Source organism: Anser anser, assembly GCF_964211835.1.
Source record: "Anser anser genome assembly, chromosome: 4".
NCBI classification, from domain to species: domain Eukaryota; kingdom Metazoa; phylum Chordata; class Aves; order Anseriformes; family Anatidae; genus Anser; species Anser anser.
The window spans coordinates 30,859,675-30,878,084 of record NC_139724.1 but is presented as its reverse complement, the minus strand read 5'-3'; the positions used below and the strand labels follow the sequence as shown (position 1 = coordinate 30,878,084).

At 37.3% G+C, this 18,410-nt stretch overlaps 1 protein-coding gene across 8 annotated transcripts in view; it reads left to right on the top strand.

The window, feature by feature from the left end:
* RXFP1 (relaxin family peptide receptor 1) overlaps nucleotides 1-18,410 on the top strand; it is a 56,406-nt gene that overhangs the window by 24,175 nt on the left and 13,821 nt on the right. For 6 of the 8 annotated variants that reach the window (XM_083832698.1, XM_083832700.1, XM_083832699.1 and 3 more), the window contains 6 exons: nucleotides 10,408-10,512; nucleotides 11,259-11,364; nucleotides 13,672-13,743; nucleotides 15,301-15,372; nucleotides 16,565-16,636; nucleotides 17,429-17,500. In XM_083832698.1, coding sequence (XP_083688824.1) covers nucleotides 10,408-10,512; nucleotides 11,259-11,364; nucleotides 13,672-13,743; nucleotides 15,301-15,372; nucleotides 16,565-16,636; nucleotides 17,429-17,500 — 499 coding nt within the window. The other 2 variants (XM_083832705.1, XM_083832704.1) reach the window with 2 other exon arrangements.

Sequence of the window (18,410 nt, the reverse complement as noted above, 5' to 3'; positions counted from 1 at the left end):
TAAAACAGGTAAAATAAAAAGTATTTCTCACACTGAAGACTTTGCTGCAATGTTACTGCTAATGTACCCTAACCTAGCTCTGGGCAAAGCTCTTTGAAGCTCAATGGCATATTAAAAGTGCCACATTACATATTCCCCAGTACTTATTCATGGAGAGAAGCATTTTTAAATCTGGTCTGACAGTGATACTTAATGATAAGCTAAGCAAAACCAACAACAGCAGATAAAAACAGCAGTTGTTTAATACAAAACAAAAATAACAGAACAGCATTTGTGATGTAGTTTTCACTGAGTCCACGTTTGTTTATATGAACAATTTCTGACATGACAAATTGCAAAAACATATGAAAAGTTAAATCATAACATAAATGTACTCTATAACTTTGGACAGAAGACATGTGAAGTTGCCAGTAATCATCTATGGATATTTGTTTTCAAAATACAAACTCTCTGAGTATCTTCAGACATTTTTTCCTTAATCTGCTCCCCAATTAAGCATTTACATTTAGAAACTTATATTTAAGGACTTCATAGATATATATAAATTCATTAGTCTTCTGTGCACTTAGAGGGCTGAATGAGCAAACTTCTCCCCTAGATAAGAGTCAGCTTTCTCTGAATAAATATTCCTACTATATCATTATGTAGTGATAAAAGTGTAATGTTATCAGTCTAATAACTTCTGCGTAGTCATCTGCTCTAGATACATCACTAGGTCAGTTATCATTCTGTACTCATATCATGTTAATTATAAAGTGCTGCAAAAATTATCAATGCAGTTAAATTTTAAATCATTGTAGGACTGAAAATCTGTTCCTCCTGTGTGATCTTCTGAGATCTTTGTTGCAGTTGACCATAATATTCCCCCCATAATCAGCCTGGTTTGCTCGTCATACATGTAAACTTGTTGTTTTACTAATATGAAGCCAGTGAATGGAATAAGTTGAGAAGCCTTACAGTAAATAATAACCATGCAGCTTACCTCAGTTTTCTTGTTCCTAAACCAGCCACCAGTGCTTGAATTTAGTTTGGTACAAAGCTGTACATGGAGAAATATAGAAATGTAATCAGATCTCAAAAGGTACCGAGCTTTTCTCCTTTCAGAGGAAACTCTGAATGTTACATTCTACCTGGGCAAGTTGAAAGCACATGTTATGATATCTTTTGAAGTCTAAGAGGAAGCCCTACTGGTTTGTCTCAGATACATTTAGCACTATGCGTCAGCATCCTGTAGTTACAAGCTCTGAAAATCCCTTGAATACAAAGTACAGGTGCACTCATACCTTTATAAATAGTCCTTCCACTTTCAGATTTACAACTTTTTCCTAACTTCCATTAGGGTTTGATAATGCCCAAACATGCAGTCTAAATCTATGTAGTTATTGGATTTACGATGTTCTGTTCTAAATTTAAAATGCAAACAATAAGACCAACATAAAACCTTCAGTCATACCTCCTGGGCTTTTGATCACAACATGTCTTATGAAATAAGGCTCAGCCTGGTGAGAAGTGATCTGGACTGACTCCACTAAAATCAATGGAAAGGCTCCCACTGACCACTGACATCAGTGAGCAAAGATTCATAACTTACCTAAATTAGGAAACTAATAAAAAGCTCAGATGTTTCAAAAAAATGTTTGTGACTCATGTGTTAGCTTTTCTAAATAGCACTGGATAAAATTTTTGGAAACGCTATTCTAGCAGTGATTTTTTTCTCTAAATGGGATGAAGTCTAGATTGCAATCTGCAACCTGTCACAGAAGCTGCAGATATAAAATACAGTATCTTCCCATGTAGTCTGTGATACATAACTCTCATAAATAAATGCCTTAATTTTTCTCTTAGACTTAATTTGTAATAGAGTGGATATGCTTTATACTTTGCTTAAAGTTAGGTTTACTGTTGTTTCACACTACTGAATAGTTCTTATATTCCATCTTGAAACTGGTTGTTGAAATGGACTCTTAATTTATTAGTAGCAAATCTCTAGACTAAATGGTTATGTGCGAATACCACAAGTAGAATAAAATATATTTTAAAGTAAAAAATGTTAAAAATACAGACACTTCAGCAATCATATCCACTTAAAACTCTGCATGCATTATGCCTAATCATTTGCACCTCTGTAGACTGGATCTTTGCATTATGAATGGGGCATTAGAAAAGCATCAGCTACTATCACATTTCTGACTATAACTTACTAGCAAGAATAAAAAGGAAGAGAATAGAAAGAACACCATGCTATGGTGTTTTATCTTTTTTTCACTAGCAGGGTCTTTAATTATGTAGTATTTAATAGAGCAAAGTAGCCTGAGCTATTTTGAGAGCACAAGTGTCCTCACTGTTAAGAAATTTGGCTTCTGGACAATTTTGCTGATAGTTCTGCAAAACTGTTTTTTTGGCAGTTAGGCAGTGATTGTAGTATGCGTGCATTTGTTTTTTAATCACAGTGTCATAGCCACATTTTTCCAGTCCAGTGAAGCAAGAACAGGCATGCAGATTTAATTTAAGATGTTTTGTGACTCTCCGGAGGAGTTCTTCACTGGCTAAATGCACTTACCATTGTTTTGCTCCCAGGCCTAAGAGGTCTCAGAACAAAAAGCAGCATTCAGCTCCCCAGATCGAAAGTTCACTTACAGATGTTTGTTAAGGTCTCTGTAGCTCATAGGCTGCATATACAAAGGAAGTTGTTAAGGTCTCTGTAACTCATAGGCTGCATATACAAAGGAAGTCACAACTGTGAATTTCAGAAAGAACTGGGGCAGCAAGCTGTTTGAAGTCTGGCACATATTTGCCTCTAAAAAGTACAGGTCTCACCTGTTACTGGGGACGATGCAATCAGCAGGTGACTGGTTGCCTTGTTAAATAAGTTATAACATACTACCTCCTTTAAAAAGGACCTATAAAATTCAACAGGATGAAAGTAATAAAATTCTGTATAGTTGTCATAATGTTTTCGTATGTGTTCCTTTGAAGGTCTGTAAAGTTTTATAGAATTATTGCAGTGCTAGAGATTTGTTAAATCATATTCTACATTTCCATAGCAGAAATCTAAATTTGTACGAGATGTTTGAAACCATCTATGCAAAAGATATAGTTTTAATATTACAAGATTGCTCGTAAGGGATAGGAAATTTCAGAGAGCATAATTTTCCCATTTTTGCCTCAAAACATTGCAGGCAAGCTTGACAAGTCTACTTTTCAAATTAAAGGTAATAATGAATGATCATGTACTTAGTCTCAAGTTTTCATGGCATGGTATTTTTTTTCTATTGTACCTACATTTAAATCTCACTTTTTAATTCTATGAGACAAAATTCATGTTTGAGCCCTAGATTGTAAATTCTGTTTATAAAGCAAAAAGAAAACACTTGGATGTCAGCAGCATCTTCAGAAGGTATCATATACTTGGCAACAGATCAAATTTTTGAGCTTCACATGGAAATTTCTCATATACGTGGTTGTATATAATACAAGAGTTGTATATAATAGAGCTGTTGACATGTTGCAGGGAAGGGATGCCATCCAGAGGGACCTTGGCAGGCTTGAGAGATAGGCCTGTCTGAATCTCATGAGGTTCAACAAGACCAAGTGCAAGGTCCTGCACTTGGGTCAGGGCAATCCCAAACACAAATACGGGCTGGATGGACAATGGTTTGAGAGAAGGACCCGGGGGTGTTGGTTGACGAGAAGCTCAACATGAGTCATCAATGTGGGCTTGCAGTTCAGAAAGCCAACCGTGTCCTGGGCTGCATCAAAAGCAGCTTAGCCAGCAGGCAGAGGGAGGGGATTGTTCCCCCTCTACGCCACTTGTGTGAGACCCCACCTGGAGTGCTGCATTCAGTTCAGGGCCCCCAGCACAAGGACATGGACCAGCTACAGCAGCTCCACAGGAGGGCCATGAAGATCATCAGAGGGTTGGAGCACCCCTCCTATGAAGACAGGCTGTGGGAGTTGGGGTTGCTCAGCCTGGAGGAGAGAAGGTTCTGGGGAGACCTTACAGCAGCCTTCCAGTACCTAAAGGGGGCCTACAGGAAAGCTGGGGAGGGACTCTTGGTCAGGGAGTGTAGGGATAGGACAAGGGGTAATGGCTTTAATCTAAAAGAGGGGAGATTTAGATTAGATACAAGGAAGACCTGGATCCATACAAGTCCATGGGTCCGGATGGGATTCATCCCAGGGTGCTTAAAGAGCTGGCTGACGTCATCGCGGGACCTCTCAATTATTTTTCAACGATCTTGGGAATCTGGAGAGGTCTCATTGGACTGGAAGCTGGCAAATGTTATGCCAATTTTCAAGAAGGGTAAGAAAGAAGACCCTAGCAATTACAGGCCTGTCAGTCTCACGTCAGTGCCTGGTAAAATTATGGAGAGGATGATCCTTGAAGTTATTGAAGCGCATCTGGGGGACAATGCAGTCATTGGTCCCAGCCAACATGGGTTCATGAGGGGTAGGTCCTGCCTAACAAATTTGATTTCCTTTTATGATAAGATCACCCATCTAGTCGATCAAGGGAAACCAGCTGATGTGATCTTTTTGGACTTCAGCAAAGCTTTTGACATGGTTTCCCATAGGATCCTACTGGACAAAATGTCCAGCATACAGCTAAACAAAAACATCATACGATGGGTGAGCAATTGCCTGACGGGCAGGGCTCAAAGGGTTGTGGTAAATGGGGCCACATCTGGCTGGCGGATGGTCACTAGTGGGGTCCCTCAAGGCTCCATTTTAGGGCCAGTCCTCTTCAATGTTTTTATAAATGATTTGGATGTAGGACTAGAAGATGTTTTGAGCAAATTTGCCGACGACACCAAACTTGGAGGAGTTGTGGACTCGGATGAGGGTGGAAAGGCCTTTCAGAGAGATCTGGACAGATGGGAGAGCTGGGCGATCACCAACCACATGAAGTTTAACAAAAGCAAGTGCCGGGTCCTGCACCTGGGACAGGGCAACCCTGGCTATACGTACAAACTGGGCGACGAGACACTGGAGGGCAGCCCCACAGAGAGGGATCTGGGGGTTGTGGTTGACAGCAAGTTGAATATGAGCCAGCAGTGTGCCCCGGCAGCCAGGAGGGCCAACCGTATCCTGGGGTGCATCAAGCACGGCATTGCTAGTTGGTCGAGGGAAGGGATTGTCCAGCTCTACTCTGCGCTGGTGCAGCCTCACCTCGAGTACTGTGTGCAGTTCTGGGCACCACAGTACAAAAAGGATGTAAAACTGTTGGAGAGTGTCCAGAGGAGGGCAATGAAGATGGTGAAGGGCCTAGAGGGGAAGACATATGAGGAGCGGCTGAGGTCACTTGGCCTGTTCAGTCTGGAAAAGAGGAGGCTGAGGGGAGACCTCATCGCACTCTACAACTTCCTCACGAGGGGGAGTGGAGAGGCAGGTGACCTATTCTCTGTTATCACCAGTGACAGGACCTGTGGGAATGGTGTTAAGCTGAGGCAGGGGAAGTTTAGGCTGGACGTCAGGAAGAGGTTCTTCATCAAAAGGGTGGTTGCACACTGGAACAGGCTCCCCAGTGAAGTAGTCACTGCACCAAGCCTGTCTGAATTTAAGAAGAGATTGGACTGTGCACTTAGTCACATGGACTAAACTTTTGGGCAGACCTGTGTGGTGCCAGGAGTTGGACTCGATGATCCTTATGGGTCCCTTCCAGCTCGGGATATTCTATGATTCTATGAAGACATTCTTCACTCAGAGGCTGGTGAGGCCCTGGCACAGGCTGCCCAGAGAAGGTGTGGATGCCCCATCCCTGGATGTGTTCAAGGCCAGGCTGAATGGGGCTTTGGGCAACCTGGTCTGGTGGGAGGTGTCCCTGCCCATGGCAAGGGTTGGAACTGGATGGTCTTGAAGGTCCCTTCCAACATAAACCATTCTTTGATTCTATATGGCCAATTATTTTTATTTTTTTTCTGTCATCGCCATTCATTCACATTACGTGGCATTGAAATAATCAGATTTACTGATGTACTGATGTAAACTATCAGCAAATTTAATAGCTTTGCTGAAGCTCTTGAGGCTTTTAATCATCTTCTTTGCTCATATCTTTAAAGATTGTTGATAACAAAGTGGAACTTTTATATTTCACTAGACTTTTGTCTCTTCTGGTCTCCAATGTCATGGCTTACTGCTAAGGGAGCTTTTGAGCAATACAAGGTTTTATAGATATATTTATGTTGTTACCTTATTTACTTTGTCACATTTATTTCAAAAATGGAAAATAGTTCCAGAAAAACAGAAGAGAAAATTGAAATAATGTATTTAGATCAAAGGTACTGTTATATAAACTAGAAAACTTCCTTTGTGCAAGTGTTTTACAGGAATAAAGGTACAATATTGAGAAGTTACTTATCTCTGGGAAATTTGAGCCTGCTTATTTTCTTAAAAGTTGCAGATTAAGTTATCTTAAAATCAAGAATAAACTCATGTGAGCAGGAAATCTAGCTCATCCAGAAAAGTGTAAACCCTATTTGAATTGATTTAATTCCTGTTGTTGTTGGGGTATTTTGTTTGTTTGTTTTGTGATTACTTTGTCACATATAAGTAGGCAAGCTAGTCTTACATTAACCAGCAGATGCAGGAAGCAGTCAATGTGCAGTAACATGTATTTTGGTATGTGCTAAATTGGCTTTGCCTTGATGAGTAAGCATCCAGTTTTTAGGTACTTCATTTTCTCCACCTGGGTATCTAAACTGGGGGTGTGAAATTTACTCCCAGAGTCAAATGTTCCAGGCACTGCAACACTCCTCTCTGTAAAATCTCAGTACGGTTTTGGTTTTACTATAATTTATTAGAATGTATCAGCATATCCCAGCATTGGAAAAGGGCAATTATATTTCTTCATCTGTGAATGTTTTAAAAGGCATTGCTCCTGCATTTTTGTCTGAAGACTACAGGTTTTACTCATTGTACTAAAAGGTATTTTTATGAAAAGCCTGAAGTAATTTCTTACAGCAAGAGAAAGTATATTTGAATAAATGCCAGAGAGAAGTACATCTATGGGTTGTGACCATCAAAAGCAAAGGCAAAATTGAAGGGTAACACAGTGGCTCTTTAGAATGGCAGGCAGCAGTGCTTATGCATTTAACTGATGTGACTTCTCTGCATAATAACCCATGAAGACATGGCCAAGAGAAGGAGAAAGTTGTATAGATAATGTTCTTTTTACAAGATCCATAGTAAATAATAAGAGTTGTATTTTTAATTGAGCAAAGCAGATATTTTTATTGGATTTGTCATTGAAAGGATTATTCAAATGTGAAGTTTGTCAGGATTAACATACTCTCTCATTCTCATTCCTATCAGAAATGGTAATTGACAACTTCTCGCAAGGAACAGTGCAATAATCTGTATTCAGATAAGTCAAGTTTACAATTACTTACTTCATTTATTCCACATGTGGAAGATTCACTGATGCCTTGTTTTCTCAGATCTCATTTTTACAGAAGTGCAGCCAACATAATCTATTTTAGAACTGGCTCAGGAAAAAGTAATTTCTCATCTGAGCTGTACTCCCCCAAACGATAGATTTGGGATTTCAAGACCACTGCTGTTACCAGTCATTTCTTAAACAGTTTGGAGAACCTCATCTCAATAGTGGTAAACAGGTCACAAACCTACCATATAAACCCTAAACAATCACAAAGTGATTTACAGTTCTGGCATTCAGTGCTTCACTGAATGGTTGTACTAAATATAGTTATTTATCTGTGATTCAGTTCACGTAAAATAAAGACTGTCCCACAGTCCGGCACAAAACTTGGCCCAAACCAAACATTTTTGAGCGTCAGAAAACTTTGAATAACCTGTTTTGTTATAGTCAGACTTTCCTTTGTATTTCTAGTAAAAGACAGGTAAAAACAATGCCATAAGAAAAGCCTATTATTTAAAATGAACTGACCAGAAACTCTAGACAGATGGAATGGTTCCAATACAAAATAATCCATCTTCTCTCTTACTTTCGCTTTTTTTTCCCCCTTTTCTTTCATGGCCACCCAAAAATACACAGCTGTCTCCTGATTTCCTTGAAACCACTAGTGCACTTCTACTTCATAGCGAACTGCTCCCTCATTCCTGTTAGCGCAGGAGGCACTGCTCATGCTTTCTCTCTGCAAATATGAACTGCAGTGATGGTCACCTTTTGTAAACTCTTTATCACATGGCAAAACGTTTTAAACCTGTTAAAGGGTGGAATAAAATATCATCTATCCACTCTTTAGCATCAGAAGCAGGGAAATACAGAAAAAAAATGATACTTTATACATCCATTGGCTTACAAGAGTATTAGCATTTATGGCTTTTAACTATCTATTCAGAATCTAAATGGTTATTTGTCCAAACTTTACTATAATTCTAATTATGGATTAGAAAATCTGTATTTTGAGACCGTATTCCTGACTGCAAAGTGTTTATTTGCTCTGATTATACTCTGAGAATAAACTCATTTTTAATATATCTTTACAAATCTCTGTTTTGAAATCTGCAGTGAGATATTCATCCCAGATCTTACCTCCTCTGCATACATAATATTCCCACTAGGTGCTTCACGTCCCAGTTGCTCGGTCCAGTTTTACAAATGAAAGTCAAAGGATGCATTCCTTAAAAAAATATATTCAGAAATAGTGGTAGGGAAGCCCCGTTACAGCCCTAACTACAGGACAGCAGGTTTATAAGACATTGCTTGACGTAGGATCTGTTTTCCTCATTTCATCAATTACAGATTCCATATTACAAGTTTGTAAAGTAGTCCTAAAACTGAACTTCTACTGAGTATTTTCTGCAGAGCAATGTATCTGCAGATTTTCAAACTGCTTTCATTTTGTCCAAAATGCATTAGGCTGCTGCTGAAAATCAGCTTAATGATCTGACCCAGCAAAATTGCTAATGGATCAGCGGATACCAGGTGCTTTCAAGGAAATTAATAAAATGTGCTTAAGTGCCTTCTCTGGGTGGGAAGTTGACATTCTTGCAGGGCATAGTTTGGTTCACATGGATTTTCAAGTTAAGGCACGTTTCAAGTCTTTTCTCTTAATAGAGCAATTTCTGAAGACAGGGATTTCTTTCTGCCTCAAATCTTCCATCTATTTAACTTATGCATAACAAGTTAATAACTAGATAAAAGATAGTTTGCCTGAAGTTCCTAATCTTTCAAAATATCTATTAATTAGAATTTATAGTGCATCTTTTCAGTTTAGGCAGTCAGCTCTCAGCACAGCTCCGTCTGCCAACACTCCACAGGTAGGTTTAAGGAGATGCTTTCAAGGTAGAATAATTTCCCAGCCTGTCTGAGGAAACAGTTGAGTTGTAATGTGGCATGAAGAATGAGATGCCATTTCAGAATGGGAGAAGGTACAAAGGTATGAACGTATTTCATTTCTGCCTACCTCTTTTCAAGATGGTAGATACAATAGTAGTGCTTACTTGAATATAAACATTCATAGATAAATGTCCATGAGGAATGGTATTTAAGTATAACTAAACTTTTAATATACAGGGGGAAGACCATTGCTAGCATATTATAAAAGTGAAACTAAGACAGTAACGACAAGCTCAGCAGAGCCCTTCTCAGGGTTTTCAAACAACATATTAATGTTGTTTGACAGCAGGTATCATTACAAAATAATGCTTCCAATTACCACTGATGCTTCACCTCACCAGCTGGTGAGTGTCATCCTAGGGAGCATTTCTGCTACTGGTGCAAATACATGCAAATGAGATGCTTTAAAGTCAAAGGGTGTGGACATTGTCAGAGCTGAAAAGTTGGACTCAAACTAGTAAAACAAAAATCAGACCGTAGTTGTCACAAGCAAGTTCTTTTCTTTTTCTTTTTTTTTTTTTTTGATGTTTGCTTGTTTGTTTATTTGTTGTTGTTTTCCCATCCTGTTTTGGAAGGCTACGTGATCAGTTATTTACAGGTGCCAGATATACAATAGACATCCAAGAAATAGATCTGAAATTATTTCCAGCACCACTGTACCTGGAAATCCTCGTTTGTGGGAAGGAACTGAAAGATCTTCCCTTTATTTTTCACCTTTATGGCCATAATGCACTCTCTTCCAGTATATGCACAAGAACCAAAGTGATAATATGGAATAATGCTTTGCTTAAGAAGATGCATGTTGAGCTTAACTTAGACATACTGGCTTGAATATGTTACAACATGTCACATATTCTCTTGAAAAGCACTGTTCACTTGGCCTTCATTTAGATTTTCATGAAATAAATTTTAGGCTGAAATGGTGCTCTGAAAGAAGTGGTCAAAATCATAAAACAAGGTCATTTACTGTTCTATTAAATCTTCTGGAAAACTCATGTTGTTGAGATAAAAACTGAGGCAAAAAAATAGATGCTACTAATCTTAGTGAAGCTATTTTTCTAACGTGTGTACTATTTTTTTATTAGAAGACAACAATGGATGGTCTCTACAATTTGACAAGCATTATGCAAAGGATAAGTACAATAAAATGAAATCTCTGTATGCATTTCAGACCAAGACACCTGAGTGTTGTAAGTAGTTATTACTGATAATTCCTGGAAATAAATACATTGCAAATATGCTTATCAAAAATAGAAATACTGTGGTTTCATTTGTAGTAAAATAGAATTAATGTCTCAGACTAACAAATGCATTGAAGCTAATTTCTGTTCCAATAAGAGTGACTCATTTTCTGAAAAAGGTGTGCCAAATATATGTCAATTAGGAGGGCAATATAAATATTTATCTAACTATATTAATACAGCTGGAAAGACTATGAAACACATTTTTCAGAGTGAAATAAAGGCAACATTCTTTCAATTCACTTTTTCGCACATCAAATGATTCTTGAACCCTAGTCCACATCTACAGTCTTTTGTCCATTCGTACAGATTTTCTGACGGTTGTCCACTACAAGCACTAAGTTAAAGAACTGTGCCCATTCTAGCAAATATAAAAGGACTGAATAATCTAGGGTCATAAAAATCTGAAAAAGAAAAAACAATGGTACCATGCCATATTCCTGTATAAAGCCTGTAGCTCAGCTGTAAAAGCTCTTTCACTGAGGTCAGGAGGTGACAATTTTTTATGTTCCTTTATGTTTAATGCTAGGGCATTCCTAGATCTAAATAAATTATGTAAAACCAATGTATGCCTTAATTTAAATTGTTTAACATAGGCTGCTATGTCTGCCTTTGAGCTCACTGTTCTTTTACACTATATTTCTTTTCTCCCCGTCTGATCGTACCACCCACCCAACCTTCTTGCTTTCATGCAGTGGCTGGTGCTGTGCCAGCAGAATGTGTGTGCCAAGGGCTGGAGATCTTCTGCGATGCTGTCAAACTGCGTGCTGTCCCTTCGGTTTCTTCAAACATAACTATGATGTAAGTAAAGCAGAAATGTGGCCTCTTGCTCTGTTTAGGCTTGACTATCAGTTCTACAACCACTTCACAACTCCAGCCATATAGTTATGACCAGTTGGCTCAGCTGGTGTTTGTGAAAGCATAGTATCTCACTGTTGATAAGTCCTTTGATGTTTAAAGTACAGATTCTCACTGCATAAAATGAAAGAAAAGAAACTAAAAAAAAAAAAAAAGCTATGTGAAATGGTCGTTTTATATTTGTAACAGTGACTTGCAGTAGCAACAATTTCAGAAAACCTAAAGAAATCTTTAAAATAAATGTTTCCTTTTAGGACATAATGCTTAGGACTTTTTCATTGTTCTATGATTCTGGCAATATTCCTAGTCTATAGACTGATAATATCATCACTAACTTTGATCTTAGTAGAACCACCTGGTTGAGCAAATCTTTTTAGTTCTCATTCAATGTCTCTGAATAGGCTATTATTTATGAGGGTTTAATCTCAGCTGGGTCGTCATACAGATATGTATGTGCAATCCAGACTTTATGAAGAGATCTGCAAATGGTTGATACTGCTCTTTGTTTGCACACAACTGCTTGAGATGCCATTTTCTAAAAGGTGAATAGAGGGCAGTATCACCAGTCCTTACCTGAGGATCTTTCCTATAAAGCAAGGGTACAGACCTTTCTGTTCGGTTCTGTTTTGTGTCCATGAGTGGCTGAGGTTCTTCTTGCTGGGTATGTGTTCAATTACCACAAAACTTCAATTTAAGTTTAATGCAGAATGTCATATGTATTTAATAATGTATTTAAACTTGCTGTTGGCTCAGAGCCAGCAAAGACTTCAAAAGCAATGGCCCAGTCCTAGCTGTAGAAAAAGCAGTGAGTCAGGTAAGCTGGCTTTTGGGCTAGACTCTGTTTTAGTCCAGCTGTGCCCTAAATTATTTTTGTCCTTGTCAGGAATAAATAAATTGAAATAAATCTGTGTTTTAGTTTATACCCAAATATTTTCAATTCTTGGATTTAACTATTATTTTGTCAACTGCCCTGAGGACATTGAAGAATATTCTTTGATGATAAAGTATTGGGCTTAATGCTTAAATAGGTATGAATATTGAGATTCTCATGTTGCTTTTATTATCTAGCATTAGCAAAGATGCTCTTACTGAATAACAAAAGTTGCAGCACTGCAGGAAGCTGGGAGGGAGCACTAGGCTCTCCGAGTCCCATTGTAATGGGCAATTGCCTATTGCAATTGTTGGCTGCCAGGAGGGGAAAGCAGAAAACAACTACGGCCTGTACCACCAATCCCTAGAACAGCAAAATGGCAGACAGTAGAGCATCCCCAGCTCTAAGTTGTTGTCATATTCAAAACTAACCCTGTTCCATAATCAAACAGCAGCAACACCACTTTTCCTTTCCTTGAGGGATGAGGCGAGGAAGCGTGAGGCAAGGCTGCGTGGTGGTGCCTCATGACTACATCTGTGCTTCATGGCCCACTGCATGGGCTCCACAGCAGGATGGTGTCGATGGTGGGCAATGCAGTCTTCCCAATGCCTCCCAGAAAAATACTGACAGATCTTTAGCTGGTGTTTATCTTTATTCACTGTCTACTCAAGGATGAGACTGTAGCTCTCTCCATTCCCAGGAAACAGGCCTTTTATTTTTCCCATCAGCTACCTATGGCTGTGTGGGCTGAATGAGGACTGCATCTAGAGCAAGTTTCCGAAGGAATCTTCTTGCCTCAGAAATGAGGAGTGTGATTTTTTTTTTCAGTCTGAGAGGGAAAACTCTTGTCTTTCTACCTTGATCAGGAATCTAGTGATACTCTTGGTCTCACATCATTAACATTAATTCATGCTGTTTTAATCACATTTTTAATCATCTGGAGAGGGAGGATTGGAGGGGTACTGTCTGTATGAAAAACAGAAAATGGGGACAACAGTAGCTTCCAAAATTACAGAAATGGGTAAGATTATCTTACCTATTTGTCTTTTCATGTCTTTTCACAGTCTCCTCCTAATCCATTAACTCAAACTCACTTCTAGCTTAAACTCTTTACTTGAATTGATCAGTGCAGTCAAATCTGATTGAATTTAATGTACTTCAGAAACAGAGTATGACAGCAAAGAGCTGTTCTGTTTTTGGTTAATAAACCATACAGAGACACTCCTAAATATTGACCCTTCTGGAAATATCTAATTATTCCTGCCAAATCATTTGATTTACTGTGAAAATTCATTAAACACAGTGAAGTCATTAGAATTGCATGAAATAGGATAAATTCACCTACAGAGTAGTTTTATTGTGTGCATTCATTCCTACAGGTCTCTTCAGAGGAATCTGCTAAGGAAACTTTCTGCTGACGTTTTCAAGAAATACCAAGACCTTAAAAATCTGTAAGGAAGCATTTCACCTTAAAATATCTATTTAAGAGCTTTAAATATTTGTTCTCTCTGGCTGCCTGTCTCTCTCACACACATACATACACACAAAGCTTAACATCTGAGTGACAAGTCTCAGTTTACACTCAAAATTCTGTTTTGTCTTACTCTTGGGTACATCAGGTAATCATGTAACCTTGTTTGGCTCAATTAGCTTGACTTGATATCCCTCTTTGAGCAAAACTATCATTTCTGCATATTTAATTTTTATTATATTGATTGTTTTATACCAGAAAAATGCTAAAACTTCATCATGTCTGAACAAAGTTAGATTTATAATGAATAGCAATATGACAAAAGAAAGGAATGTATGAATTCATTTACTCTGCAAAGTAAAAGTCTAAGTTCACTTAGTTTTTTCTGCTGTTATGGGAAGCTTACTCACATGGCACTTGGTTTTGCTTCTATATGTCTGTTACTACTTTGATAATGTTTCAAGTAGTCAGATTGTGTTTTATTATGTCCAAAAGCTATGTTGTTCAAAAATTATAGCCTTTAATGAGTTTGACTTATACAGAATTAGTGCAATTAAGAATTGCATGCAAAATTCTAGAACAGGGTTCTTAAGTTCCTAGAAAACATAAAACTTTTATGGAAACTGCACTGTACTGCAGCACCATCTTGTGTTCACAAAGTTAAGTACCATTACCTTAAAGTCTTGGAAGATGTGTTTTCATGAAAAGAAATAGTTATACCTCCCTGTACAAAACATTTGTTGAATTGATGACTATACGTTTTCAGAAAGTTATTGAACAGTGTTTGACACAAACCCATTTTCTAAAAGCTGATTTTTTTGTCACTGTTTGTAACAGGAATGCATCAGGACTGTATGTATCGTTGACTAGTTTAATATAAAGGATTTCTATTTATAGATTTCTCAGAGAATAACACCATAATGCTTTAAAATTATTTTTTAATCATTTAACATTTGCAGATTGTAGTATTTTTGATCTTACTGTTTCATCAAAGTAGATGACGAAAAACAAGAAAAAAATAGTATTCTTTATTTTTCAGAAAATCGGCAAGATTCATTCTATATTATTATGGTATTATCTTGAAGTGAAGTGTTTTGAAATTTCTCTGGTAGTCTAAAAAGAAATGTCAAAAACATTTGTTTATTTGACATTTGCCACACAAAATGCTCTTGCTTGTAGTGGAGTTCTGGCTAAACATAAAAGTCAGGTCACAAAGGTAAGGACTGAAAGATTGGAACCTAAAACAGAATGTCAAGTACAAGCATTTCTTTGTTCATCTTCAGCAAACCAAGTGTCTCTTTGAATGAATTTTGTAATTTTGTCATGAGTTTTTATTTCTTTTAAAATATTTTTGCAATCTTTTCAACAACAGCCATGAAATTATTATTGTCACATTTAGGGTGTAACAAGTTTGACAGCTTCTTTTCCAGTATCACATGTAAATTCAGTTTAGTTGATAGATTTTAATTCTTTATTTATGATTGCTTTGACTGCATGCCTGAAGAAATCAATTATTGTTATTGTTGTATCTTCTTAGGTATCTTCAGAATAATAAAATCAGAGCTGTGTCCAAACATGCTTTCAAAGGTTTATACAACTTGACAAAACTGTAAGTATTGCTTTAGGACTGTTTAAATGAAGAGCAACATGAACAGCTCTGAGAATTGCTACAAATATCTCTCTTATTTGTTTCAGTGTTAGGGAATTGCAAAATGATTGATGATATGATTGAGAAAACGATATATAAAGAGCTATTTGTGCTATTTCTATCTATTTGAGTTTATCTGATAGGACAATACTTTGAAAATACAAGTGAGCTCTATACTACACTCCTATTCCCCAACTATGTGGAATGGAAGAAGGAGACAGTGTGGTAGTTACTTTGATAAAGGCAGAAAGAATGAAAAAGGAGTGAAACAAAAGCAAGAATTTGCATTGAATGGAAACTCTTTAACATGCTATTCTGGTTTACAGAAGCAAACCAAAGCAACCAGTATCAGTAATAAAAAGAACACTTTTTTTTTCTTTATTATGCAGCAGCTTTTTGAAAGGTGCTTTTAACTTCTAAGGAAATATTTCAGTGAAAGAGATGATACATAAATTACATTGTTCCATTTTTTGTTCGTTTGTTTCTATAGTGTTTTTTAAGGTTTGTGGGTTTTTTTCTGTTCTACATTTTACTTTTCCTTCATGAGTGTGGTTGATGACTATCTGTTATTACAGCTGCTGTTATTACCTTCCCAGACCATTTATAGTGCCACCCTTCATTTCTCCGGGTTTCCTTTTCCATGATTCTGGTATCTACATTCATGACTAATGTCCTTAGCAAAGACTGAGCATGATCCCAGAAAAATTCATGGAACTAATCACTCCACAGAAGGAAACTGGAATGAGCCTAAAACGTGGCAGTGAAAATGCTCAGCATTGCTATTTTCTTACAGATAAGACAAAATGTTCCACATAATTTTTCCAAAAGTCCTCACTATGGAGAGTTCAACTTAGCTCTGGCATTTCTATGAAAGACACATGCCTGGACATCCCCTGCTGTCAAAGAAAATTGGCTTTCTTGGGGAAAGAGAGGCTGGAATCACATATGAGCAGGTGTTTTGCTTAATAAGTGGGTTATTTTTCAAGTAAAGGCATGAATATTGCCATAATCAAAAATAATAATTGTAAAAATTAAATTAAATTAAATTAAAAAAGAAGATGTATTCTTGTAAGTTATCAAGGAAAGATCTTGAAACTCATTTTCATGCATCTGATGCATCCCATTTGTTTATCTTTTATTGATCTTGATTCAGATACCTGAGTAACAACAAGTTAACCAATTTGAAGCCTGGTGTCTTTGAAGATCTCCATAAACTTGAATGGCTGTATGTTATTTTCTCATTTGTATGCTTATTTTATCAAGGAATAATTGAAGCAGTATAATAATATATGGACTGCTTTCATTTTTGTGTGTAGCTCTACTTTTGTACCAGCTAATAATTAAGGAACTCAAGTTACACTCTGTGAGAGCAGAGTCTCAGTTGCCTGACTTATTTTACAATCCTAAATATTGTTATTAGTAATTGCTTATTACATATTATTACATTAAATAACTCAGTCACTACAAGAGTAGAAATTATTTTGGGGCAGGTCTTTACCTTTAAGTAGTACTTGAAATGTCCCAGAAAAAAAATGACTTTATCATCTGAACTATTGATTTATTGCTGTATTTTAGACAGATGGAAATTAAATACTATTTTAACTCAGTAAAATTATTAAAAATAAGCATATAACAATATATCTAACATTTTTCTGTGTGTTTTGAACTGATGGATTACCTTGGAACACTGTTTTGTACTAGTGCTTTGTTTTCACAGAGAATCCATTCAAAGTCCTGATCAAAGAATTTTAAAACATGCATGAAAACACCCTTTTTCTAAATTGAAAGTAATTACTTTCTCTAAGTTTAAAATTTCTAAAAAATATTTAATTCTTCTGAAAGGCAATTATTTTGATGAATACCCTGACATACTATGTAGTAGTGTGCCAATTTTATTTAAGTAGCTTGAATGGGCATTTGAAAAATATGACTTCAAAGTATATTATTTTTTATCATCTGTTCAATTTAAGACTGTAGTCAACTATCAACCTGATACATGCTTTGCTGTAATTTATAGGATAATTGAAAATAATAGAATAAATCGGATCTCTCCATTAACATTTTACGGACTCAAATCACTTATTCTCCTGTAAGTATGGAATAAGAACCAAAAGTGTTATTTAAAAGAACAGAACAAGAAAGACAGATATATTTAAAAACAAACAGACAAAAACTTTTTATAATGACCGTGCTTGCTCACCACACTATATTGTTTGCTGTTGCAGGAGAGCTTCTATTTCAGAAACCTACCCAGCCCCTGTGGAGCCCATCTTTTCAGTCCATTTTACATAGATAAATGACCCAAATGCAGCTATGAACTACCAAAATCAATAGGAACACAATTGCTTTTCCTAAAGGCACACAAAAGGCCAGACAGGATGTGTGAGATCCTACACTTTCTAAAATGAATCTACAGCTAACATCCTTGGCAAGCACTGGGCTCTATCCCAGGAAAGTCTGCAAAACTTTCCACTCCACGTACGGGAGTGGGAAACACCTAAATGAGGAGGGTAAACATGCTGCTGCTTCGTGCTGCCAGGTGTGACATGCTAGAGTAGGAGGATTTTGGCAGCAGCAGACATATGGTATCTGGAAAAGCATAGGAAGATAGTTGGGGTTAAAAAAAATAAAAAGAGCAAAAAGACTATGGCACTGAGAGGAAAAGAACATGGCAGCTGCAGCAGTGGGTGCCAGTTGCCCACAGGAGGTAGGGGTATGGGTAGCCAGCGCTGCTCCACAGCTCCTGCCTGGCTCTTGGCAGCAGCCCAACTTCTATCTCCGAGACCCTGTCCATAACCTGCCCTTGTCCTCTCCAGCTGCCAACACAAGAGACCCCTTCCCCTGCAGCCTAGAGGCAAACCTCCTTCTACCTCCCCCTTCCTGCATCACTGATAGAAATTACATGTCATGACAACATAGTAAAAATTCAAATTGCTTTATTTAAAATGCTATGGAATGGGCATCTTCCCTTTACCTGGTAACTAACAAGTCAAAGATAA